The sequence below is a fragment of the Polypterus senegalus genome, chromosome 13 (genome assembly GCF_016835505.1).
Source record: "Polypterus senegalus isolate Bchr_013 chromosome 13, ASM1683550v1, whole genome shotgun sequence".
NCBI classification, from domain to species: Eukaryota; Metazoa; Chordata; class Cladistia; order Polypteriformes; family Polypteridae; genus Polypterus; species Polypterus senegalus.
In genome coordinates this window covers 54,856,338-54,883,682 of record NC_053166.1, presented here as the reverse complement: position 1 = coordinate 54,883,682, position 27,345 = coordinate 54,856,338, and the positions used below count along the sequence as shown (strand labels likewise).

At 39.6% G+C, this 27,345-nt stretch overlaps 1 protein-coding gene across 2 annotated transcripts in view; it reads right to left on the bottom strand.

Moving 5' to 3' along the window:
• Positions 1-10,798: 10,798 nt before the first annotated feature.
• The window catches only part of si:ch211-132p1.2 (proteinase-activated receptor 3), a 28,606-nt gene continuing 12,059 nt past the window's right edge, over positions 10,799-27,345 (bottom strand). For both annotated transcript variants that reach the window (XM_039775425.1, XM_039775426.1), the window contains one exon: positions 10,799-13,802. In XM_039775425.1, coding sequence (XP_039631359.1) covers positions 12,766-13,802 — 1,037 coding nt within the window. In that variant the 3' untranslated portion in view covers positions 10,799-12,765. The remainder of the gene's footprint in view (positions 13,803-27,345) is intronic.

Here is a 27,345-nt window from a genome sequence, read left to right as displayed (position 1 = left end):
CACTCCCAGTGGGGCAACTTGGAGTTGCACGATGGCGTAATTTACAGACGGTGGCAAGCACCGGGGGGGGATTGACCGACTACAACTGCTGGTTCCCAGGCTTTGGCGCCGAGGTCCTCCGATGGGTCCATGGAGCAGCTGGATCCGGACACTACGGAAACGCTAAGACAGTGCGTCGACTGCGGCATGCGGTTCTATTGGCCCGGTGTCGGCAAGACGCGAGCTGCACGCCCACTGCTGTGACATCTGCACTGCGCAAAGGACCTGGTCAACGCTCTCGCGCCGTTGCAGCAGTACCTTGTCGGGGCACCCATGGAGAGAATCGGAGTGGACGTACTGGGTCCTTTTCCTGTAACTGAAGCCGGAAATCGTTTTATTTTAGTTACGATGGATTATTTCACTAAATGGCCAGAGGCGTATGCAGTTCCGGATCAGAGCAGCAGCACAAAAACTAGTGGATGAAATGTTCACTCGATTTGGGGTTCCGGAAGAACTGCACAGTGATCAAGGGCGAAACTTCGAGAGCCGTTTGTTCAGGGAGGTGTGTCAGCGACTGGGGGTGAAAAAGACTAGAACCACTCCCCTTCACCCGCAAAGTGATGGACTGGTCGAGCGATTTAATCGCACCCTGGCCACTCAACTGGCGATCCTGACTAGTCATCACCAGCGAGACTGGGACCAACATTTGCCTCTGGTCCTGTGGGCATATAGGACGGCCGTACAAGAATCAAGCCAATGCACACCAGCGGGGCTGATGTTCGGGAGAGAACTGCGCACACCAGTGGATTTGGTGTTTGGCTCGCCCCCTGAGCCTGAGATTGTTGGTGGGCCCGAACTGGATTATTTTAGACGGTTGAAAGAGCGCCTGGACACTGTTCATCGACTGGCCAGGGAGGCCTTGGAGGGAGCTGGAGCTCGCCAGAAACGGGCTTATGACACACGGGCTCATGGCCCGACGCTGAAACCAGGAGAAAAAGTGTGGGTATTTTGCCCGCAACGGAAACGGGGACTGTCTCCTAAATTGACTCACCATTGGCAAGGACCTGGAGAAATTTTGGACAAAATATCGGAGGTAGTTTTCTGAGTTCGAATGCCTGGACGGGACATACGGGTGGTGCTGCACAAGGAACGGTTGGCACCATACCACCCACTGGCCCCAGAACAAGAAAGACTTGAGAATCCAAGCAGCTCTCCAACCTCCACCCCCGGCGCCGAGACAGACATTGACAGTCTCAGGACTGAGCCTGACACGAGTGATGGTACATCAGGCAGGCCGAAGCACGTCCGTCGCCGGCCAGGACATTTGCTCAATTTTTACTGTGATGAGTAGGGTTGTGGGGACACTAACCCTCTTGGGGGGGGGGCTGTGTAGCGACCCGGCAGCAGCGCTGGCAGCGTGTTGCATTTTGGGTAATTTATGTAAATAGCATTGTGGGTAATTTATGTAAAAGCTGATTGTTGCGTTAAATTAACCAAGTAATATAATTGTGTTTCCTGTTGTAATTATTGTATGTATCTGTGCTCAACTGGTGGGGTGAGTTGGGTTGTTGCCATCCGGGGGTTATTTGAATGTAAATAGTCACCATCGATAAGAAAGATGGCTTCATTAATGACCTTGGCAATGTCTAAGCAAATGAGTTGAGCTTTGTTTTTGCTGACTATCTGTTCTAATAAAGAGATACAACAGGACAGAGCTGTGTATTGCTAAGATTTCTATCGAAGCAATTATTACCGAGACACTCGGAGTCGTGCGGTGTATGGAACACGAGTGCTCGCTACCTAAAGAGCTGGGTGAAGCTGCGTGCATAACGCTGGCAGTCCGCTAGCCTACAGCTTGGGAGAGGTGCACGGCAGAGTACGGCTCTAAAAACATTTAAGACTCAACCACGGGTCGCTACAGTATTTTAGTCTTAAACAGCTGTATTATTGGTTTTTAATTGCTCCTAATTAGCAATAACATGCAAATGACAAAAGAGACCAGAGGGCTGTTCCACGAAGCGAGCTAACCTCAAAATCCAGGTTTATTTCGATAATCCCGGTTTAATTTCTCGAAATTCGGTTCCACGAACGAGGCTAACCTGAAGCTCCGCTTAATTACTGTGCCAACATATGCTCTTGGACAAGCCTGCTCCGTGGCAGGTTAGTTGTGAAGCTTATCTTAGCTTGATGAATATGATTGGACAAGCCATGTGATGTCACAGCACGACATTCTGCTGCTGTTCTCTCCCTCTTTCGCACACATCGACCCTCCAAAATAAAATTATTACAGATTACATGCAGGCGATTCTAATTACTTAGAAAGTATAAAATGACAAGGAGTGCATTGAAGGCTTTTACATGAATAACCATGGCGTGCCCATTTATTCATAATCCAGTTGATGAGGGAGCGAGGCTCATTCAGAGCTTTAAGGCAACAGGTTCCACAATTACTTGCCCAGGATAGATCCGTTGCATTTTGGATGATTATTTATACGAGCTATAGATTTAGTAGACACAGTATTGCATATTTGTGTCAGTTACTGGAACCTTACATTTCTAAAAACACACGTCGCTCTAAAGCCCTTACAGTTGCACAGTCTTTGTGTATCTCGTTATTTTGCCAGTGGTTCATTTCTGTACAGTGTGGGGATGCTGAACATTTAAGCAAAGCTACAGTGTGCCGTGAAATCAGGAAGGTTTGCGTTGCATTAAAGTCCTTTTTAAATATATTCATTACTTTTCCTGGCCACCGAAGGAATTCTTGCCATTAAGGAAACTTTCTTTGGAATTAATGGTGCTTAATCTTTAAACATCTACTCATTTACAGCACATAAATCATTACCTGATAAGTAACTGAATTTAATTTGTCAGGCTTTCCTAACGTCATTGGAGCCATTGACTGTACACACGTGAGGATAAAGGCTCCAGCAGGTCCAACAGAGCCTGATTACATAAACCGCAAATCATATCACAGTATTAATGTACAGGTAAGTACTGATAATATCTCACATTTATATACAAGAGGTGAAAGTGTAGTCGTCCAACATTAGCAATGTATGTCATTACCATTTCCTAAAATGTTTCAGATGGTATGCACTGCTGAACATCTAATTTCAAACATTGTGGCAAAATGGCCAGGATCAGTACATGATGCCAGAATTTTTCGAGTCTTCACTGGCTCAAAGCCTCAGACAAGGCAAGTCAACTAAAATTCACAAATATACTATAGTTTATTATACTACAGTCTAATGTGTCTACTTTCCATTATAGGAATTTTTCCTGGTGTGCTGCTTGGTGACAGAGGATACCCAGGTCTACCGTTTCTTCTCACACCATATACAGATCCTGCAACACAAGCAGAAAGACATTTCAACCATGCCCATTGTAAGACAAGGGCACGCATTGAAATGACATTTGGACAGTTAAAATCCAGGTTTAACTGCCTGCGGCATCTCAGAGTTACACCAGACAGAGCGTGGGACATTGTAGTAACCTGTGCAGTTTTGCATAATGTGGCAATACTGCAGCAGGAGCGTATGCCAATAATGACGCATTCTTCACTTGCTGCCAGGACCTTTTCATTCCGCTCATGTTTCTCCTGAAACCAAGCAATATTAATAATTATATTAATTACAATTATATATCACTTTTTATCCAAGATGAACCCATATAATTAACATGCTGTCCTGTTTATCAATGTGTTAAAATAACCTTAAAGTACCTTACAACTGGTAACAAAATGCATATGTAAAAGGAAATTTTAATGACTATACATTTTGAAGGCTTGAAACTGTTCTCATTTAGTTGTTAAATAGTTTGACATCCTTAACACAAAAGTTACTAAAATCATGTTCTTACACATTTAACTTGTCAGCTATTTTCTGCCATGCAGCCTCACGAGCTTTGATAATACAGCTCGTGTTCCCCTTTCTAGTTATTATAGCTTTGTAGTCCTCATAGGCTTGTAATAATAATTCTTGCTCCACCTGCGAAAAAAACGCAGCTCTTTCCTTAGTTTCCATTCTTACTTATCCAGCATCGATTAACAAGGCTGCCTTTTATATCGCGTGGACGCGCACGAGCCACTGCTTATCAAACTTGGCTTGAATTAGCGGAGATTAAATACACCTGAATTTTGTTCGTGGAACTCAATGAGCCTGAAGTGAACTGTTAGGCTAACTCAAGCGAGGCTATTACAAATAATCCTCGATTTTATAAGCTCGCTTCGTGGAACAGCCCCCAGCATGTCTCCATTTAGCTTGTTTCCACTTATGCCTGTGTGCATTTATCTTGCACTATTCGGTTTGATTAAATACTTGGAAGGAAAGTGAAGACAAAAAAGTGAAGCACTGAGAATAACGTGTCTGTTTTAGACTTCAGATCATTTGGATGATATCCTTAGAAAGGAAAAAAAATCTAGGATATGGGAATGACTTGACATGGCAGAGTTAAAACACTAACAAGCCATGAAATTAAATAATTGACAAGGATTGGTTTTTAATTAAGCAACTATGTTGGAACAAAAACCTGCAACCACTGCGGCCCTCCAGGACTGAATCTGCCCACCTGTACGGGAGAGAGACAGTACTGTACTTCCTAAAAAGAATAAAAATAATCCATATCACACACAAATACTTGCAATTAGCCTTTCACACCTACATATTGTGCCAAGAATTTATCATTAAATTGCCAAATGTATAAACAAAGCTGTGTCAAGTACACCAGGAGAGTCAACCCTTTAATTTTCCAGATCACAAATTACATAAATTGTTCTCACATATACTGACATATAGTGTATCAAATCAAATCAAAATTGTATCATAAAAAGTATTTTAAAAAATGTCTTCTCACAGGGGGCACCAGCAACTAGATGTTTTTTTTTTGAGAAAGAGTCTGTAAAATGAATCTGAAATAAAACTCAAGGATAAAACTGGAGGGTCTGGTTGGCATCAGCCATAGGACTCTCCTATCCAACTTCCAGAACGTGATTTCTATAAGTGTTGGAAGCAGCTATACTGTGACTGGGAAAAGTGCATTTGTTTGAAGTACAGGTAGATCTTTTTCCAGTTTTTCAGAACAGTGTAAACTGTAGACAGTATATCTATGAATCCATGATTTTCTCTTAACTCTGCCATTTATCCATTAACACTTCTTTTTAATTAAACAAAATTGAAAAAATAGTTACATTACAAGGTGGCACAGGAGGAGATTCCAGACCAGACAGGTAGAGATAGGTGGGTCACGTTCACAAGGCATAAGGCAACGGGTGCACACTGTTCAGGGGCATCAACCCCAGAATTAGAAGTGTCAAACTGTTATCACATCCATGTGGAGGTGGTAGGCAGGAATGAGGAGCCCCAACTGGCCACCCCAAAACCAGTTCCCAAAAAGAGAGAGGTAGTAATAGTTGGATACTCAATCATTAGGGTGATTGAAGCACAGGTGTGCTTTAGAGAGAAAGAGTCTCGCACGGTGTGTTGCCTTCCAGGAGCACAGGTGGAGGACCTCCCTGGAAGGGTGGATAGGCTCTTGGCCAGAGCGGGGTTGGATCCAGTTGTCATTGTCCACGTTGGAACAAATGACATACATAAGGGTAGTCTGTCAGTTCTGCGATTCAGATTCAAAGAGTTAGGTGCCAAGCTGAGGAGCAGAACTGATAAGGTAGTTTTCTCTGAAGTTCTACCTGTGCCACATGCCAGTCCAAGTAAGACTGAGGAGATTAGAAGGCTTAACGCATGGCTCAAATCTTGGTGCAGGGTAGAAGGGTATAGGTTTATGGGGCATCGTGACTCCTTTTGGAACAGATGGGACCTGTTCCGCCGTGACGATTTACATCTGAACTGGGGAGGCACCAATGTATTGGGGAGGCGTATGTGTAGGCTAGTCGAGGATTGTTTAAACTAGGGAATGGGGGCAGGGAGTTTTGGACAGGCCAGGTTTAGATGTATACATGGAGGAACAAACAGTGGTGTAAAAACAGAGGAACAAACTGGTGTAAAAATAAAAATGAATAGTAGTGTAAGTTCTAAGCAATCATTTAAATGTACAAGGAGTAAGTAACACATTAAAAATAGCTTGCCTTAATGCTAGAAGTATCAAAAATAAGGTAAGTGAGTTGGAGCAGTATGTAGCAGATCATAATTATATTACAATAACGGAAACTTGGCTAAATAACAAAGATGGGGATGAGTGTAACATAGAGGGATACACATTTTTAGGAAGGATAGACAGAACAGAAAAGGAGGTGGGGTTGCTGTTTATGTCAAACAGAAGTTAAATATAAGTCTTCTTCAGTTGGACAATGAGCCCTATCTTAGTCAGGACATGTGGCTTCGCCTGGAAAATATTAGGGAAAGAGGTATTATTTTAGGAGTGTGTTATAGACCACCCAATTCAGACAGTAATTTCAACACACATCTTTTTAGTAATATCAAAAAGGCAAGTTTACAGTGAGATATTATAGTCATGGGGGACTTTAATTATCCAAACATTAACTAAGATAATTTTGCAGATGGAGGAGCACAAGAGCAGGAGTTTTTAAAAGTGACTGTTTTTTAACACAGTATGTTAAAGCACCAACATGGGGTGAGGCTTGTACAGATTTAGTATTTTGTAATAATCAGGATAGAACTGAGGGTGTAAAAGTGAGCTTAACTTTGGTAGGGCTAATTTTGACGAGATGCGACAAAGTCTAATTAGGATAGACTGGGATTAGCTTTTAAGTGTGGAGACAGTTGAGGAGCAGTGGAACAGGTTTAAAAATGTTATACATGTAATGCAGAACAGATACATACCTAAATTTGGAGTTAATAGGAAATTAAAAAAAACTCCACTGTGGATTAAAATTGAAAAAAGAAGCTTCAAAGGAAAAAACTGCTTTATTAAAGCATGTAAGACTAATGACTGCAAAGTGCATCATAGAGCATATGAGCACATGAGGGCAACCATTAAGAAGGATATCAGGTAGGCTAAAAGACAGTTGGAGAGGAATATAGCAGATAAGGCAAAAGAAGACCCTAAGAGATTCCTTCAGTATTTTAGTAGTAAAAGAACAGTCAAGGAGGTCGTCAAGTGCATCAGAAATAGTAAAGAGGAATTAAAAGATACAATGAAATAGCGGAAGCTCTAAACTTACACTTTTCTGAGGTGTTCACAAGTGAGCAAGTGGATAACCTCCCATAGGTAAATGGGACTACTGATGAGGTACTGAGCGTTTTGGAAATTGTAGAGGGAGAAGTGCTTCTCAGATTAAATAAGCTGTAATCAAACAAATCACCAGGACCAGATATTTATCTTCAAGTTCTTAAGGAGGCTAGTGAGTACAGATATAAACCCTTGACACATATTTTTAGAAAGTCATTGCGCACTGGAGAGATTCCGAAGGACTGGAAAATGGCAAACCTCATCCCATTATATAAAAAGGGTGACAGGGCAGATCCAAGCAACTATAGGCCAGTAAGCTTACCATGCATCACAGAAAAATTAATGGTAGGAATTATTAAGGATAAGACTGAGCAACACCTGGAAAGGACAGGAGATATTCTGAACAGTCAGCATGGGTTCAGAAGAGGCAGTCGTATTTTACTAACATGCTGGAATTCTATTTGGCGGCAACAAAAGGATATGATCAAATTGGAGCATATTATTTATCTTGACTTTCGGAAAGCATTTAAAGGTGCCACATGAGAGGTTGGGCATCAAATTAAAAGAAGTGGGAGTTCAGGGTGATGTTTTTAGATGGGTGCAGAATTGGCTCAAGACCCAGAAAGCAGAGGGTGATGGTGCGAGGAACCTCATCAGAATTGGGTGATGTTAAGAGTGGCGTTCCACAGGGGTCAGTGCTAGGGCCGCTGCTATTTTTAACATATACGATTTAGATAGCAATACAAGTAACAAGCTGGTTAAGGTTGCAGATGATACCAGATAGGTGGATTAGCAGATAATTTGGAATCCATTATATCATTACAAAAGGACTTGGATAACATACAGGCTTGGGTAGATTTGTGGCAGATGAAATTTAATGTCAGTAAATGTAAAGTATTACACATAGGAAGTAAAAATATTTGGTTTGAATACACAATGGGTGGTCGGAAAATCGAGAGTACACCTTATGAGAAGAATTTAGGAGTCACAGTGGACTCTAAGCTATCGACTTCCCAACAGTGTTCAGAAGCCATTAAGAAGGTTAACAGAATGTTAGGTCATATAACATGATGTGTGAAGTACAAGTCCAAGGAGGTTATGCTCAATTAATATAATGCACTGGTGAGGCCTCATCTAGAGTACTGTGTGCAGTTTTGGTCTCCAGGTTACAAAAAGGACATAGCAGCACTAGAACAGGTCCAGAGCAGAGGGACTAGGCTGATTCCAGGGCTAAAGGGGTTGAATTATGAGGAAAAGATTAAAAGAGCTGAGCCTTTTCATTTGAAGCAAAAGAAGATTAAGAGGTGACATGACTGAAGTGTTTAAAATTCTGAAGGGAATTAGTACAGTGGATCGAGACGGGGACACAGATGGAAACTTGTTAATGGTAAATTTCATACCAACTTTACAAAGTTTTTCTTTACATAAAGAACGATAGACACTTGGAATAAGCTACCAAGTAGTGTGGTAGACAGTAAGACGTTAGGGACTTTCAAAACTCGACTTGATGTTTTTTTTGAAGAAGTAAGTGGATAGGACTGGCGAGTTTTGTTGGGCTGAATGACCTGTTCTCGTCTCAATCAATCAATCAATCAACATTTATTTATATAGCACATATTCATACAAAAAAATGTAGCTCAAAGTGCTTTACAAAATGAATAGAGTAATAGAAGACACAATAAAAGATAAACATAAGTCAACATTAATTAACATAGAATAAGAGTAAGGTCCGATGGCCAGGGTGGACAGAAAAACAAAAAACTCCAAAAGCTGGAGAAAAAAATAAAATCTGTAGGGGTTCCAGACCAAGAGACCGCCCAGTCCCCTCTGGGCATTCTACCTAACATAAATCATCATATTTTCATGGAAGGACCTGATGATGATGGTCACGTAGACTTCTGGCTTTCAGTCCATCATTGTTGGAGCATCATGATGCTTTGAGTAGGTGGTGGTGGCGCAGGCCGCCACCACAAAGAAACCGGAAAAAGAAACAGAAGAGAGAGTAGGGGTCAGTACGGATTTTAGAGCCACCATGAATAGTTATTATGAAGAATTGAACATACAGAGTATCAGGATTATGTTAAAGTGAAGTTATAAAAAGGCCATGTTAAAGTAATGTGTTTTCAGCAGTGTTTTAAATTGCTCTACTGTATTTGCCTGGCGAATTCCTATCGGCAGGCTATTCCAGATTTTAGGTGCATAGCAGCAGAAGGCCGCCTCACCACTTCTTTTAAGTTTAGCTTTTGGAATTATAAGGAGACACTCATTTGAAGATCTAAGGTTACGATTTGGAATATAACGTGTCAGGCATTCCGATATATAAGATGGAGCGAGATTATTTAAGGCTTTATAAACCATAAGCAGTATTTTAAAGTCAATCCTGAATGACACAGGCAACCAGTGTAGTGACATCAAAACTGGAGAGATGTGTTCGGATTTTCTTTTCCCAGTTAGGATTCTAGCAGCTGCATTCTGCACTCGTTGCAAATGATTTATGTCTTTTTTGGGTAGTCCTGAGAGGAGTGCGTTACAGTAATCTAGTCTACTGAAAACAAAAGCGTGAATTAATTTCTCAGCATCTTTCAATGATATAAGAGGTCTAACTTTAGCTATGTTTCTTAAATGAAAAATGCTGTCCTAGTGGTCTGATGAATATGCGATTTAAAATTCAGATTACAGTCAACGGTTACCCCTAAATTTTTTACTTCCGTCTTAACTACTAATCCTAGTGCATTAAGTTTATTTCTGATAACCTCGCTGAATCCATTATTGCCAATTACCAAAATTTCAGTTTTCTCTTTATTTAGTTTGAGAAAATTACTATTCATCCATTCAGAAATACCAGTAAGACATTGTGTTAGTGTATCGAAAGAGTCGGAGTCATCAGGTGCTATAGATAAGTACAGCTGTGTGTCATCAGCATAGCTGTGGTAGCTCACGTTGTAACCTGAGATAATCTGACCTAACGGAAGCATATAGATTGAGAATAACAGCGGACCCAGGATAGAGCCTTGTGGAACACCATATCGGATATCATGTGTCTTTGAGATTTGATTACCACAACTCACAAAGAATTTTCTCCCTGCCAGGTAGGATTCAAACCAATTTAAGACACTGCCAGAGAGGCCCACCCATTGACTAAGGCGATTTCTAAGAATATTATGATCAATGGTGTCAAATGCAGCACTCAGATCTAAGAGGATGAGAACAGATAAACGGCCTCTGTCTGCATTTACCCGCAAGTCATTTACTACTTTAACAAGTGCAGTTTCTGTACTGTGATTTGTTCTGAAGCCTGACTGAAATGTATCAAGAATAGCATGTTTATTTAGGTGGTCATTTAACTGCATAATGACTGCCTTCTCTAAAATTTTACTTAAGAAGGGCAGGTTAGAAATGGGTCTAAAATTTTCAAAGGCAGAGGGGTCAAGATTATGTTTCTTGAGCAGGGGTTTAACTACAGCAGTCTTAAGACAGTCTGGAAAGACCCCCGTATCTAATGACGAATTTACTATGCCCAGAATATTGTCAATTAGAACGCCTGATATTTCTTTGAAAAACCTGGTTGGTCTAGAGTGTTCTAATTACAATACCTCACCTTGTCCAGCTTTCCTGTTTACACAATAAAAGTATGAATTTTTAAATTTGTGAAAAAAAAGTTCTTGACTACCAAAAATTGGTTTATTAATTTAAATTTTTATTAATACACGTTTAATAAAAAACAGCAACAGTAAACAATTCATACGAAACATTTTAACACTGACATTAAACCTTACGATTTTTTTTAATTAAGTATGTTACTTGAAAACCATTCTAATCACATCAAACTGTGTGCGTAAGCAAACACTGAAACATACAATTGAACCTTTTGAGGAAATAACAACTTAAAGCAGGTGTTGGTAATTCCATATCCTCCTGGTAATTCCATATCCTCCAACTGCATTATCACCAACACTATGGTATGGTATGCCACTCACCACGGCCATTGCATTTCCTTTCCATTTGCCATTGCCAGGCAACCTCAATTACTTACAGGTCACATTGACTTATTTTGTTTTGTTCTGTCTACATTTGTAGTCTAAAGGTTTTTTCTTTATAATCTTAGGTTTATGGTCTTTGCTCAAGACTTTCAGATTTGTTATCTGATTAATTTTCTTGCCCTTGGTATTACACTGTGTGTTTCTTTAAAACTTGTCAGCCCTTTTTTTTTTGGAATTAACATCTACTAACCTGTACTCGTATGCCACTATCTCCATATCTTCTAGGCACCCATTTCACTAAATCTAGGTTCCTATTTATAGAGCCTTTCATATATAAATACTGCAAAAGTACATTATGTTCCAGTCTATCTTCGTTCCATTAAATCTGTTTTATTTTATAGTATGAACCAATCAAAAGTAATAGAAATATAGAGATGAAACAGAAAATAAAAGCTGTTCAGATGTTAATTTGCAGTGGCTATGATAAAAGAGTGTAACATGACAGTCACTCATCTTGTCTCTGCTGTAATACTCAGTAAATTCACCCTTTTCTGCATTTATTTCTCTTAATTTAAAGTCCCTTCGAATGACTATCGGCATAAGCAGGTACAAAATAACTTATCGAAAGCTTAACAGTTATCTTCCTTTATCTAGCTTTCTATTTTTTGACAATATTGAATTTGACTTTGCAATAAAACATAGAATAATAACAAAGCATTTAAAAATGAGTAACTCTAGACTGTAAATCTAGATAACACTTCTTCTTTAGGCTATCCTAAAGGTCAAATTGACATGACAACATTTTCATTTCTCCTTTTTTAGCATCACATTGCCAATAAATACAGTGTTACCTTTTCACCTCTGTAACATGGGCATACAAAACAGCAGCTAAATAAATCACCACATAAACACTAATGATAGACCTTTGCATGAGCCTGCTAGTGACACATATAATCCTTTTTTGTTTCCTCAGTAGACTGGGAGGAAATATAAAAAGCTGAACAGCATGGTAAGCTGAAGATAGCAATTTAGTTTCACACTTACTTTTTATTTCCTGTATTTGATCATAAAGTAAATTAACTGCTAACTGGTGAGAATTGCTATTGTTTTGGCTGTCCTTCCTCTTGAGCTTCTCTCTTTCTTACAAGTACTAAAAAATTTATATTTCAGTCCATATTCCATTTTTTATTTTAATGTATATTGTTGTTTTACTCACCATCTCTCCTCATAATGCTCTCATCCAATAGGTTATTCTTTTAAAATATACATTAAAAGAACGCTTCTGCAGCACTGTAGGTTGCTGTGTAAATAAATGCACAAATGAAATTAACCATAAGCTGAATGTTGAATAAATTGTGTTTAGATGAGATCCTTCATTCAGATAAGTTAGGGGCTGTCCTTCCTCTTGAGCTTCTCTCTTTCTTACAAGTACTAATAAATTAACATTTCAGTCCATATTTCATTTTTTATTTTTATGTATATTATTGTTGCATCTTCCAAAACTGTCATTTTTATCCTTCTTTACACACTGAAGACTCCAGTAGTTGACCAACTTCTTGCTTCATCTGCAGGACATCTGTTTGTATCAGCATCCATCAGCTATCAAATATGCACACAATCATTTTACAAATGCAGTCAGCTCCTCACCTTAGCACTAACATCTTCAAGCTGGGAGTCGCTTGCCTGTATCTAAAGAGGACACTATGGTTCCTTTAGACTTTAATTGTGATGAGCTGGTAGCTTGGTCTGATATCTTGTATGACTTTTTGGTACACTTGAAAGCAGATCTAACCCGGGATCTGAACTCCTCTGATACGTAGTAATAAATAAAAGGGTCAAGGCAGCTGTTGAAGGAGCTGATAGCCAGGCTAAGCATATAAATATAGTACAAATGGTCACTGTTTTCATGTTCACTCTTTTCTGAATAGTGAAGGATAAGAATAATGTTGCTGGGGGCAAAACACACAATAAACACCACCAGCACTAAAGCTGTAACCTTGGCTGCAAATAAGTATTTTTTTTGATTCCTGATTAAAGTTTGGAGAACTGAACCATAACAAAACAACATAATACACAAGGGCAGAACAAATCCCACAACAAAGATGCTTATGAAGTAAGGAAGCAAGAATACTTTTTCATTATTCTTTAAAGCATCATGACAAGTGGTGATCTTTATATTGGTGATACTGTGGGTCTGTGTAATTATACAAAATGGGATCACAGAACCAATCACAGCGACCCACAGCACAAGGCAGACATAGCCGGCCATTTTCTGGCTTCTGAAAACTTTAGATGCAAATGGATGGACAAGGGCAATATATCTGTCAATGCTGATGCACGTTAGACAAAGAATTGAAGCATACATGTTTCCATAAAAAGAAGCAGTGACCAGCCGGCACATGTATTCTCCAAAGATCCAGTTGTTCCCTGAGAAGTGATAAATAATCTTAAATGGCAGCATCAGGATCAGAAGGATGTCAGCAACTGTCAGACTGACCAGTAAAGTGGTCGATGGCATCCTTTTGGTTTTTCTTACTAGGATCCATAGAGCCAAGATGTTGGCAGGCAATCCAAAAATGAAAACAATGAGGTACAGAGAAGGAATTAACACTGTGGTGTATTTCGAAGTCAGAGATTGCACTGTAGTGTTGCCCACAGTTGTCTCGTTGCAGTTCTCAATCACTCTAAAGGTGCGAGCTCCTTAAATGAGAAAGAAGATAAAGAAAAGGGTAAGTAAAACAAAAAGTAATATAGCATAGATAAGTTTTTTTAATCAAATACAGAGCCTCGAATGGAGTTTTGACCTATTGGCTGAGGTCGGCATCATAAAAAGGAACCATAAAAAAAATATATTTTTTAGAGTCAGAACTATACTAGGGCAGAGGAGTGGATTTGAGGCTGGGGAGCTGCACTGGTAATCTGACAGTTGCCGATTCAAATCCTGTAAAAATGCCACAAGTGACTCTACTCTGTTGGGCCCTTAACCTGCAATTGCTTTGTCCTGGGTATGATGTTAACCTACAAGCAGGTCCTCCAACTTACAGGGAAAACTTGGGGTTTGGTGGCAGAATCAGCACACCTTCAACTGCAAAAACTTTACGCTGCTCAGATGTGGTGCCGAGTTGTCACCCACCGCACTCAGGTGCCAATCCATGCGGTTCGGTGTGAGGTGGGTACAGCACATGCTCCCAACAACCATACTGCTATATATTTAGTCAAAAATCAAATAATTTATAATACAAACTTACAATATAAACTAAATGTTCAAAGACATACAGGTTAGGTGCATTGGCGATCCTAAATTGTCCCTAGAGTGTAGCTTGGTGTGTGTGTGTGCCCTGCCCGGGATTTGTTCCTCCCTTGCACCCTGTGCTGGTGGGGATTGGCTCCAGCAGACCCCCGTGACCCTGTGTTAGGATATAGCGGGTTGGACAATGACTGACTGACTGACTGTTACCTACATTAACATATTCAAAACTTTGAAATTACAAAGAAATGCACAATTACTGTGAACAATATTTAAATAATACAAAACTTTTTTTAAGTTTATTTACTTTTTGTATTTGTAGCAAAAATTAGTACAGTACTTTATTTTTTTAAGCAGAATGTATGCATGGTGTTAACATTTAAGTACATTCTGGAATTAGGTTAATCATTTTGATAGCTGGAGCTATCAGCTAACAGAGTTCAAATGTTTTGGTTTTTAATTTTTTTACAATATCATAGAGACAGATCTCATTTTTTGCTTAATAAATATTTTGTAACAGTGACATGTGTGATAAAGGTTTGCTCAGACCATCGCACCTCTGTTTGTGCAAGCAGAAAATTCAGTCATAAACCACAGACGCATGCACACTGCCATTTCAATAGCTCGGACTCATTGTTGAGAATCTGCTATTGGGTAATGTGGTGTTATGGGTCCACAGCTCGTTGAGTAAAGGCCATTTTTAAATAAATAATCATTGTGCTCGCGGCTTAGCGAGGGACGTTAGCCATAGTGGGCCGCGGACGATCCGTAGGGTGTGGGCGTTTCTCACCTAGTGCACAGGTGAGGAACTGCCCACATTCATGATTGTCCCGCGGCTAATGCTGCAGCTGCTGTGGCCCTCGTCATTTTAAAAAGAAGCGCGAGTCGGTTTTAGGGGGGGAGTAAAAAAACGATCGGAGAGAAAAAGGAAAGGAAAGGAAAGGAAAGGAAAGAAAAGAGAGGACGGAGGTTACAGGGAGCGAGTGTGGAAGCAGGCGGTGCCGGAGAGAGACAGACACGCGGTGCGTGTATGTGGTGAGCGCGCGATCGAGCGTGGGCAGCTGTATGGAAGCTGGGTGTTAGGCCAACACCTAGACGTTTGAGTTGAGGTTGCTCCCGCTGAGTGAGCAGGTAGCGGGAGTGCCTAGAGGAAAGCGACGCGCCGCAGAAGGCCGTGGAAAGGCAGCGGAAGTCGGGAGGCTTGGTGGTGGAGTCCCCAATATGAGCGTCCTGGCTATTGGGGTAATCAAGTCTCGGGACTGGGATGAGTGCCATACCGAGCCAGGGATCGGGAGGTCTCCAGTCTCATGCGTGTGTTTCAGGAGGGCAGCTGCAGAGAGCGTCTTGCCTGCTGTTTGGCCCAAACGGGATTAGCAGGTGAGACGCTAACAAATGATGCACCGGATTTGTTTGTTGTTGTTTTAAAGACTGCTTCCACAAGAAGATTTTAACCTCTGGTTTTAAAGGATTGTTTTTTCTATTTATTGGTTTTACTCCTCGTTTTCATTTAATGGATTATTTTATTTATTGAAGAACTTGGAGAGTACTGCACTATTTATGGAACACTGTTTTTGTTTTGTCGATTTTTAATAAAAGCACTGTTGCACTTTTTGTATACCTTCCCCTTGCTGGAATTATTTGCCTCCATTGACTAGCTCACTCGGTAACATTATCGACGGTGTTGGGTTCAAGGGTTCCCAAACAGCCAAAGGAGCGTTGAGCCAGAACCCACATCGTCACAGGTGTATAGAAGAGGAAAACCAAATGTGCAGAGGTTCCAAGCCCCAAAGGTGTCAATCGTGCCACCCTAATGTAAAAAACAAGAGCAACTCCCCTCAGTTTATAAATGAGCTCAACCACAAGCTGAGACAGAAGTCTTGCTTCTAGAAGAGGCAGGAAATTCTTCTAACTCTTAGCATTACCTGTAATATAATGAATACAAGGGTCTTCATTCTATTCTATGTCAAATTATGAATCAATTGGAAGATTTCCTCAACTTTAGAAACGGCCCTATAAAAATAATTAAGTGGAGCTCTTCTCCTCAAAGCCTGATGTACAGTAAGCCGCTGTAGCTGCAGGCCCACAAGCAAAGAGGAGGTACACATGTGGGGAAAAAGCAAGTATGTCCACAGTTTTTGTCTCCATTTGCAATCCCAAAATACATGATGGTTTTGAGGTAATAAAAATAAATAGAACTCTGTAATGGCATGATCAACCCCGAGGACAGTGGCAAAGTTCTAAGAGGAGATTACAGTCCCCATATGAAGTAATAAACTAAAAGACAAAATGTAGAAATCTGTCACTAAGAATTGTGGTCAACATCATATTGTAGGTGCAGCAGATGATTGTGGAATGGAAGTTAAAATCTATTGCTAGCTTCTGTATGAAAAGCTGCATGTTCTCTGTATGCCTTGGTATTATTATAACAGATAAAAATAAGTGTGCTTATTAGGGTAGAGCTGCTGGTGTGGAATGCAGTTTTTGACTCTTCCCAGCTGTTTCAACAGTGGCTATGACAGGTTTTCTGATAAGATTCATTCCAAATATAAGACTAGAATTTATGTTTTCTGTTGTAATCAACAAATGTTTCTAAAGGATGCTCTGTGGCCTTGGCGTGAAACTGATTTATTTTTTTTCTAACCATTTTCTTTGAAGATTTTGTTATAAATGCAGCTGAACCCCCCTTGTCGGGGGCCTTCCTTGCATTTTCTCTCTGTAAGGAAAAGCCACTCTGCTCACCAAGAAGTCAGAAATAAAAGATTCTGCTTATTAGAATTGGTGTCTGCCTGCTATTTGTTTGAACCTTCGTCCACATGATTTAAGTCAATCCCGCACCTAAGAAAAGGGAGAGTGAGGTCAGGGACTTCTTTGAGGCAAGGAACTTTTTAACTAGTCGATATCTCCTGTGTAGCTGGGGGATGCTAGGGTAGAGTAGTCCCACTTGTATAATGTGCCTTGCTTGTCCTTTATACATGGCAACAATGGGCAATAAGAAGCATTTGGTTCTTTAAGTGGAAGCAAGAAACTGTTTAGTCCAAAGAAGGAGTGCTTTGCTAATTTAAGACCCTTCAAGGGACTTTGGGAAATATTCAAAAGTCAAGCTTAGCTTAAAGTTGGAATATCTTCTCCCTACCAGAAGCAGGGGTTAGCAAGGAAAGAACCAAGTGTTCATTGAAAAGAAAGTTGAGCAGGTAGTCAAGAATTAGAGGGAAGTGGAAAAATGTTTTAGACATTTGAGAACAAACTTTGTGCATACATCTGTAAGTCCTCACGCACTCAAATGAAAATAAAAATAGTTGCAATGTTTTGGGCCTGGGGAAACATAGTGGAGAACACAAACAAAAGTACACCATCCTTTGTGTCCAGTGTTAGTGGCACACAGTCTGCCCACTTGGGTTTCTATAGTGGGCACGCTGCATATGGAATATACTGTATGTACAGTAATTGCATGGTAGTCAAGAAGTTACTAAGACTACATTATTTCTACAGTGACAGGGGTTTAAATACCAGCACAATCTTCCTGGACTTTGCATTTTTTTCCCCTGTTAGTCAATTTTCCTCCCAGATCACAAATATGTGGATTGAGTATTTTTGTAATTTTACAGTGGACCTTAATTAGTGTGTGTGTGGATTTATGTGCCCTAAGATGGCCTGGTATCTCACCCCAGGATTGGTTCCTGCAATGCATTTCATAATTGAATATGTACGTTCAGTAAGTCAATGAAGTAATGTTCATGTATTGTACACTGCAACTATAAAAAGACTACGCTGGCCAGTGCAATCCCTGGAGTCACTTCTCACTGATAGTATAGTACACTTGGGTATCCTCATTCTACCTGTTTTAATCTACCCTGGTCTTGGTATAACCAATTCATTTAATCCTTTCTTTCTAGTACTTGCAAAATACCCGCGCTTTGCAGCAGAGAAGTAGTGTGTTAAAGAAGTTATGAAAAAGAAAAGGAAACATTTTTAAAATAACTTAACATGATTGTCAATGTAATTGTCGTAGGCTTATTTAAGTATTGCGAGTGAATTTGATGATTTATGATCATAAATGCTGTGTATGAGAAATGCACATTTTTAAGATGTAAGGATCTCTTTGTAAATGACGTTTGGAGTTCTGTCCTTGGGCTGTAAAATGACCAAGCTGTCTGCTGAGCTTACTCTTGAGCATGCACAATTGGCCATGTGAGAAGAAATCAAATGTGTCAAATCAATGGCAACCTTTTTTAGAGTCTGGCCCTGTGACTTATTTATTGTCATAGCGAAGCAGACAATGGAAATTGGAGACGTTTGAATTGGAATCAGTATGGGTGAGGTTTAGAGGTAGCCTGGAAGAAGAATGAGCAGTCCTTCCACCCTTGAAGCGGTGGAGTTAAGAAGAAGGCAGCAGTGAGCATGACGAACAGCTGAGGAAAGTAAGGAAGTGAGCGAGGAGGCACATGAGCGCAGGATGTCGTTAATGTATATAGGCAGGGAGCCAACCACGTGGTAGGTGCGCGGTCAGCGGCCATGCAGAAAACGGAAGGGGAACCAGGGGCGGCCCTTGTGCATCTCTGCTGTGAAATAAATCCTCCGTTAATGGAAATAAGGAATGAAACCACCAAAAGGAGAGAGTTTCAAAAGATCCTTACGGCATAATGGTGAGAACCACCAAAAAGAAGACATTATTTTCGAAGGTTTGCTACGGGGTACGGCATGAAATGAAACATACTTAATTTGTAAGTACAGTACAATAGTGAGGAGTTTCCCCTATCTATATATACAGTTTAGGGGGTACACCTGTTTCCCCAACCTTGGGTGTTGCAATAGGACATTTTGTAAGTACACTGCAACTGCAAGGAATGAGCACGCAAAATTTCAGCTTCCCATCCATATGGAAAGTGGGAGAATTAGTGATGAGTCAGTGAGCGCTTTGCCTTTTATATGCATAGATTACGTTTTCCCAGAAAAAGCATCCCATGCAGAAGTCTAGTCTCATCTGCTCTCTTCACTTCTAGTTATGATCTCTTTCCCAGTTCCTGCAGTAAGACACTTATGGCAGCCTGCAAAACTTATCTCTGCTTTCTGCTATACTTGCAAGTACCATTTTTCCATTTTTAATGCACTGCTGTCTCATGTTATTATGAGGACCCTCACTGAAGTTCTTCATTTGGCATTAGATCACTGCCCTTCATTTTACTTTGACTTCTTCGAGATGACTGAGTCACGTTATACGTAGCTGGTATGTCAAAAACTGCCTTTTGCTCCAGAGACACGGGAGTAGTCATTAGTCGAATGGTCGTAAGATGCATATATCGTAAGTCAGCGGTTCTCAAAAATTCGTATTTCGCACCCCCTCTTTTCTACCTGGAATAATTCTTCGTCCCCTGCATAATATAAGATAGAAGAGAATAACCCATGATACAACTAACAAAGGTATGATACTTGTGCATTGTTGCGGTATCCTATCATTTTTACTTCCATAAGATTGGCATGTGTTCGGCTAACTTTGATGAAATATTTGCAATTTATTTTTTTGGAAAGTGGTTTAATAACTGTTAAAATGCCTTGTGTGGTTTTTGGTAGTAATTCTAATCCCAAAAACAAAGAATAAATTATTTATTCTTATTTAATTATTGTTTATGTAAAGAAACGATTAAATATGTTTTCACTTTTAAAAATCTCGTGAACGAGGACACCGATGAAGTCAATCTGCGCGAGACAAACGTATTTTCGTCCAACAAATATTATACCGCTGTTAGTTGTATCATGAAAATGACCCAATACGCAGTAAATTATTTAACTCAATTTGGCAATATTGGCTACGCTGCCAATGTGGTGCAGTCATGCTGCATTATCACCTGATCTACTGTTACCCGAATGTTTGCGACAGATACCGATACGTCTCAAACTTTATGGATTGAAAATACTTAACTATAAAAGCAGCAGTAGTGGCGCCACTTGTCATACAAACAAACTTCAAATAGAAAAGGAGCTCAGAGTGTATATCTTGTGGTGCAGTCGCGCCGCGTTATCACCTGATCTACTGTTACCCGAATGTTCGTGACAGATACCGATACGTCTCAAACTTTCTGGATTGAAAATACGAGTCTTAACTATAAAAGCAGCAGTAGCGGCGCCACTCGTCATAGAAACAAACTTCAAATAGTAAAGGAGCTCAGAGTGTCTATCTAAAACCAAATCTGGACAGTCTGTGTACTTTAAAGTAGGCACATATTAGTCATTAGATCTATGCCTTAGAAAATTTTTATTTTAATTTTAGTTATAATGCGATTATATGCTTGCAAATTTAAATTTGAAATAAAAATGTAAAAAATGTATTTTGATGTCTTGTTCATTTATTCAATGCCCCACTTATGCAGCTTCAGCGAGCCCCTCCACAGTTTGAGAACCGCTGTTGTAAGTCAACAACTACCATATGGGTGGTATGGTGATGTAGTAGGGAGACCAAGGGCACATGTTCCAGGTCCTCCAACACACCCAAGACATGCAGGTTAGGTGGGTTGTAATGCTAAGTTAGCACTTGGTATATGCGTGTGTGTGTGTGCGTCAATATCTGCGATTGACTGTCTCCCTGTCCAGTATTATCTAGGAGGTTTTGCTGGTTAAGAACTAAACTAACAACCATGTAATTTCAAACTTATTATCTTGATTTTTATGCTACAAGTCCATGAGTGGCCACTATAGAAAACACATTGAGGAGAAAATGAGCAGCAACTAGGCAACCAAATTGTGCTACATACGTCTGGTTTAATTTATCAAACATTTGCAGCATTCAGCATAATGAGCCAAAGCCACTATAGTGTACATATTGTTTTGTTTTTGTGTGATGCTGATCTGTGGTTGCTGTAGGCTTATTATATGGTTGCAAGTGGCACTTGTTTGATCTTCATCATGCACCTAATGCTACTGATGCTATTTTGAATATTGACCTGCAAGACTGACTGATAATATAAAAAAAAAATGAAATGTTGTTTAAGAGTCAGAACCCAGCCACATTTTTTAACATTATTTTACCAGAACTTAAAGTACAAATGTTCACAAATTGTTTTCAGCGGTGGGTACCAAGAGATTATAAGAAAAATAAAAAGCAGTGGACATTCTTTCATGGAAAACAGAGATGTTGGGAAAACAGGGATTTCTTGATGAAAGTATTCAAATGGTTGAGTTCACATGTTGAAGTACACTTCAAATGCCTTATTTCACATAACAAGGTTAATAACCATAAAAGAGAACTTTTTTTATAACTGCTTGGTGAGGCCACTTTTAGATTCTAAAGTGACTGTTTATCTGTTGTTACGATGATAACTTCTCCCTGGTCAAGGTCACTGGATGTTGGAATCTTTGGGCATAAAGGCAGAATGTAACTTTTACTTAATCGAGTCCACTCCCAAACATGTCCACAGACACATGTCCATTTTAGCCAGAACATAGATCTATTCTAATTCAGGGTTTTGCAAGGATGAAGCCTATTGTGGCCTCATCTGCTATAAAGTACCAACCAGCCCTGGATTGGACACACTATTTTACTTTAAGGATAAAGTAAATTGTGTAGCTTGAATGATGAAATTTCTAACACATGGATGCAGTGTTATCTCAAGAGGGTGAGGGTAACGGTATAACGCTGGGTGTGGACCCTAGGAGGTTCTGTGCAGAAATGCATTGCTTTTGTAATTGCACCATCAATATCAATATCGGCATGAGTGGACAGCTACATGGCTACAGAAGGCGGAAATGTATAAAGACTTGATTAAGAGGGGCATAATTAAAATCAGCCTTCTGCTTCTAGTGCTCCAAAGCAGTAGTCATTTCAGCCAGATTTCATGTATTCCACAGTGGCTGTTTAAAAACAGCAGTCTAAAATCCACGAGAAATTACTGAATGATGTAACAAGAAAGTCTGAACAGTCTTGCAATCCTGTCTAATAAATGGGAACTTGCACATAATGTGAGTTTTGTGGATGCAATTAATGAATTTCCATCCATCCATTATTCAACCCTCTATATCCTAACTACAGGGTCACGGGGGTCTGCTGGAGCCAATCCCAGCCAACACAGGGCACAAGGCAGGAAACAAACCCTGGGCAGGGTGCGCCAGCCCACTGCAGGGCGATTAATGAATTTGCAACTGTGAAAGTTTGGACGTTGATTAAACAGAATTAAGTGCAGTACCTTAAGTGCAGTTATTAAGTGCAGTACCTGTAATTTCCAATATTTGTTTTACATGCTGTTAAAATGATAATTTTGTTGCATTTGGTTTTCAATGGTACTAAACACGAGCTGATCATCTTTTGGATTTGGCTTGAAATGCAAAAAAATATATAATTTTGCATTTGAGTTGAAATGCTATGTCATATGTGTTGATAATGTCTTGCATTTGGGTTGTATTGTTATACAGATGTGGAAAAATTTGTTGGTGCCCTTACAGCTTTATTGAAAAAGTGCGGTATGCCTCATGAAAAGTGATAAAATGAAAAGCAGTTTTCCTATGCATCTCTTTGATGTCATCAAGTAAAGAAAGTAAGTGTGAAAAGGGATAAATTATTGCTTATTCTATAAAATTGTCCTAAAATGGTCTGGATACATTTGTTGATACCCATAGTGATCATAAATAATTGGATTAGATGGATTTTTCAAATTTTTCAAACTAGCTGTTATCTTTAATTATATGTCTCCATTGGTGCACTCAGTTATTCAGCCTATTTAACACTAGAATCCCTGAAGGCTACGAAAAATCTTTTATTCCTGCCCAACCTTAAACTCCTTCACACCTCTCTGTCAGCATCTTTTGTTTTGTAAATGTGTTGATCAGCACAATCAGCAAGCAGCCTGCTATCGCATTCCCCCACCGCAGCAGAAAGGACAAAAAGTTCTCAGAGCTCAAATCATGTTTATCTGGGAGTAAGGTGCCCTGGAACAGATATATTTCATGTGTGTTTCATGTCTACAATGTGTATACGATGTGTGTAAATGTAAGATGACAGGAAATATTGAACACATAACTAAAACAGAAACTTTTTTTCATGTTCTACTAATAATTTGCCAGATGCTGATGAGAAGTGTATAATATGTGAAGGCTGAAGTGCAAATATCAAACACTTTCATAAAAGACATAGATATAACAAAACAAGTGTACTTTGTCAGCCTTCCTATGTCAAACAAACACAGGAAGCCTGATCATTGTAGACATGGACCACACATGACATATTATTTACCCTGTACAATTCAAGGCACCTCACACCCAGATAAACAGACTTGAGCTGGGAGAAGTTTGTGTACGACTAAAGCTGCATCTGTAGGGGAGGGGATAGTAGGCTGCCTACTGCCAGTGCTGATCGACACATTTACGAAACAAAAGATGCTGATGAGGAGGTGCGAGAGAATTTAAGGTGGCCCGAGATTACAAGTTTTTAAGTAGGCTTCAGGAATTCTAAATTTAAATGGAGAAAAGTGGTCCACTGCTGCCTCGTATCACTGTGTCCCACACTCAATACGGTCCAAATAGAAAACAAAGGAGATAGTTGTCTGAGGAAATCAGAAAGAAAATTATAGATAGGCATGTTAAAGGCAGAGGTTATAAAAGACCATCTCCAAGTAACTTGATGTTTCTGTGAAAATTTCAAATATGATTAAGATGGTCTACCGGACTGTAGCCAACCTCCCTGGACATGACCACAATAAGGAAAATTGACTCCAGAATGGTCGGAAGGAGGTTTGATTATGTTTTTGGGCTGCGTTACTGCATCTGGCATGGGGGTTCCTTGAGTCTGTGCAAGAAACAATGAAACCTCAAGACTATCAAGACATTCTGGAGTAAAACATACTGCCCAGTGTCAAAAAGCTCTGTCTCAGTCACATGTCACGAATCCTCCAACAGTAACACACAGCTAAAAGCACCCAAAAATGGCTAAGAGCCAAACATTAGATAATTCTGAAATGGCCTTCTATGAGCCCTGATTTGAATCGTACTAAACACATATGGAACAAACTAAAACATGCAGTCTGGAAAAGGTACCCTTCAAACCTGACACAGCTGGAGCAGTTTACTTGAGGAGAGTGGGCCGAACTACCTGTTGACGGGTGCAGATGTCACACTGAGAGTTCCAGGAATCACTTGTTTGCAGTGATTGCCTCTAAAGATTGTGCAACAAAGTATTACGTTAAGGGTCCAATCATTTTGTCCATGCTATTTTCATTTATGTTAATTATTTGAAATATTCTGTTGAATCTAAACTGCAAAGCAAAGTCTGATTTTTGTTAAAAACAGAAAACACAATGATGGATACCAATTAGTTTTGTCAGTTTTAAGTTATTTTAGAGACAATTGTGGGTTCTTCTTTTTCCATGGAGAGGTAACAGCAAATTTGACAATGTCTGTAAAATCCATGTTTGTAATGGTGTTGTTAAATGGTTAATATGTTATGAGGCTGAGGGTAAGAAGGGGACCATTACTCCAGTTCTGTACTGAGCCCTGACCATATACAGTAATGGCATCCATGCTGGTACTACTAATATTATTAATGGACTTGAAATGGCAAACAAAAAACTCTATAGACAAGAGATGTGCTTGCTTTAGATGGAAGTTGATACAAAGAAAGTCACAATCAGCCTCACAAGGGCTAAGGAAAGTTTTCATTGTTAAAAAGGTACAAATGCCTTACTTAAACAGCAGCAACACAAAAAGAGCATCAGATCAGCACAATAATATATTATAACCACCAACGCAGAATGTGTCTTAAATGAACAAAAAGCCTTCAGGTGCACAATGAACTTTACAGACTGCTGGAAACAGCAGGTGAAAGGTTATTCAGGAAGAGCAGATTTTGATTAAAATGTAGGGAAGAGACACTTTCTGTGTTTCAATCTGAACACAAAATTAATTACAGTAGTGAAAAAGTCACATATATCAGGGCAAACAAATGTGTTCAGTTCAACTTTTGGTAGAACAAATGTCTACTTCTCAACATCATATCCTAAATTAATGTTTACACAGTATAGCCAGTCTAGAAAATGACTGCAATAACTGACAATAAACATTCTTCCTTTAAATACTGTGTGTTTAGGTAAGCTGTATGCAAAATGACTGACTGGCTTTTTATTTTAGGAAACTGAAAATCTTTAACCAATGTTATAAATACACTATTCTAACTGTAGTAAATATTTAAAGTAGGAATACATTCAGCGTATATTCTCTTCTGACTTGTTCAACATTTCAAATGCTATCCTAGAGTGGGGTCATTTAGGGGATGGACTAAATAGATTAGTGACTTTTACATTTGGCGTTACCAGACTGGGACAAGTGACAGTAACATCCAGGCTAACTGAACGTTCCTTACTTCTGGGCATGAACTGTGGTACAAATCTTGGCACATGCTGCAGCTGATAGTGAGAAAAAAATTTAATTGTTTAACAAGGCCGACCACATACATTATAAATGTTATAAGCTATAAATGTTTGTTTTTCTTTATAATTTTCTTCCACATTGCAAAGACATGCGGGGTTAGGGTAACTAGTGACTTTAAATTACATGCTTAAGACAGAATGAGGGTGAGTATGTGAATATTATTATGGGTTTATTACCTCAACCAGGCAGGTAGGCACTAATCCAGTTCCTACCTTGCACCCAATGCTGCTAAGACAGGCTCTTATGTGCTTGAATTTTGAAAAGTGAGCACAGAAGACAGACAGATGTTAAGGATGTACTTTAAATTATATTTTAGCTATTGATTTCAATATCCTAGTCTCACTTTAATCATTAGACCACAAACCGCAGGTTTTTATTTACTGGTAACAAGCTGTGCACTAATGTCCTTTCATGATTTAGCACTCAACAACATTTATTTATATAGCACGTTTTCATACAATATAGCTCAAAATGCACTCACACTGTGTATGTGTTATGCATATTTCATTGCATCAATACATTTGCCCAGAGGGTAATGGTGTCCCGAGGGCAGCGTTCTCTTTTCATCACTAATGAACCTTGGTGTGATTCCAGATTGCGGTGCCATTTGTATTCCCTGTGTTTGGGAATGTTTAGCTCTAAAGTGCGTCTGATAGGTACATTGATAATTTGGATGAGTGATGTACTGTTGGTCTGTCTGTTCAGGTTTGGTTCAAGGGGGGCACCACCAAAATGATAAAATGCACAACTGTCACTCTCCTCTCTTTCACTGAAATCATATCAAAAGCCATGTCATTGACTTTCTATCTATCATCTTCTCTGCTTTTTTGTGCTCCACTTTTCCTCTTTAACATCCCAACATTATCTTTTATACCACCCACCTTAAAGCTATGTCACATTAACCTACTTTTCTAGTGATTTTGGTAGCCCTTCATTTGCATAATTTTCACAGTTGGTGGCATAAAGTCTATCATGTACTGTGACATGCCCAGAAACTCACTCCATTCAAACCGAACGGGTTTGGTTTTGCCTTTAGTTGTGGGGAAGGGCTTTGTTTGCATGAGTCCTGAAAAGCAATTAATGCACATCCAGCATAGGGGTTTTGGACCTCACTAAAAGAAGAAAAGTTTGTCTGGCTGATGTCTTCTGTTTTATGTACCACAAAAAATGGAAAATGGAAAAAAATAAAACAGCCAAGCATGCGTCTGAACTCACTGTACCTGTGTACCCTTCATACAGCAAGGGCTCTCTCTGTCAGGCTGTACATTATTTCCTGCCACAAAAATGGGTGAGCACTTCTATGCAATAAGGTCGGCACTCAGTCAGTAAATGAGGCTTAGTCAGTGATTTTTTGACATGGTCCAACAACAAGATCAGCAACTGAGGTTATTCTGACATATCCCACAACGAGAAGTCATATAATATGATATCAGATTTAATCATTGAGCTCCATAAGGAGGAAGTTTAGTCATGACTTGAACCACCCACATGGAGACACCCATATGGACACTAGTAGTATTAGATTATGAGTTACAAGTGTTAAAAACAGATTCAAACGCATTATTGATCAGATTCTACAGTCATTTTTGG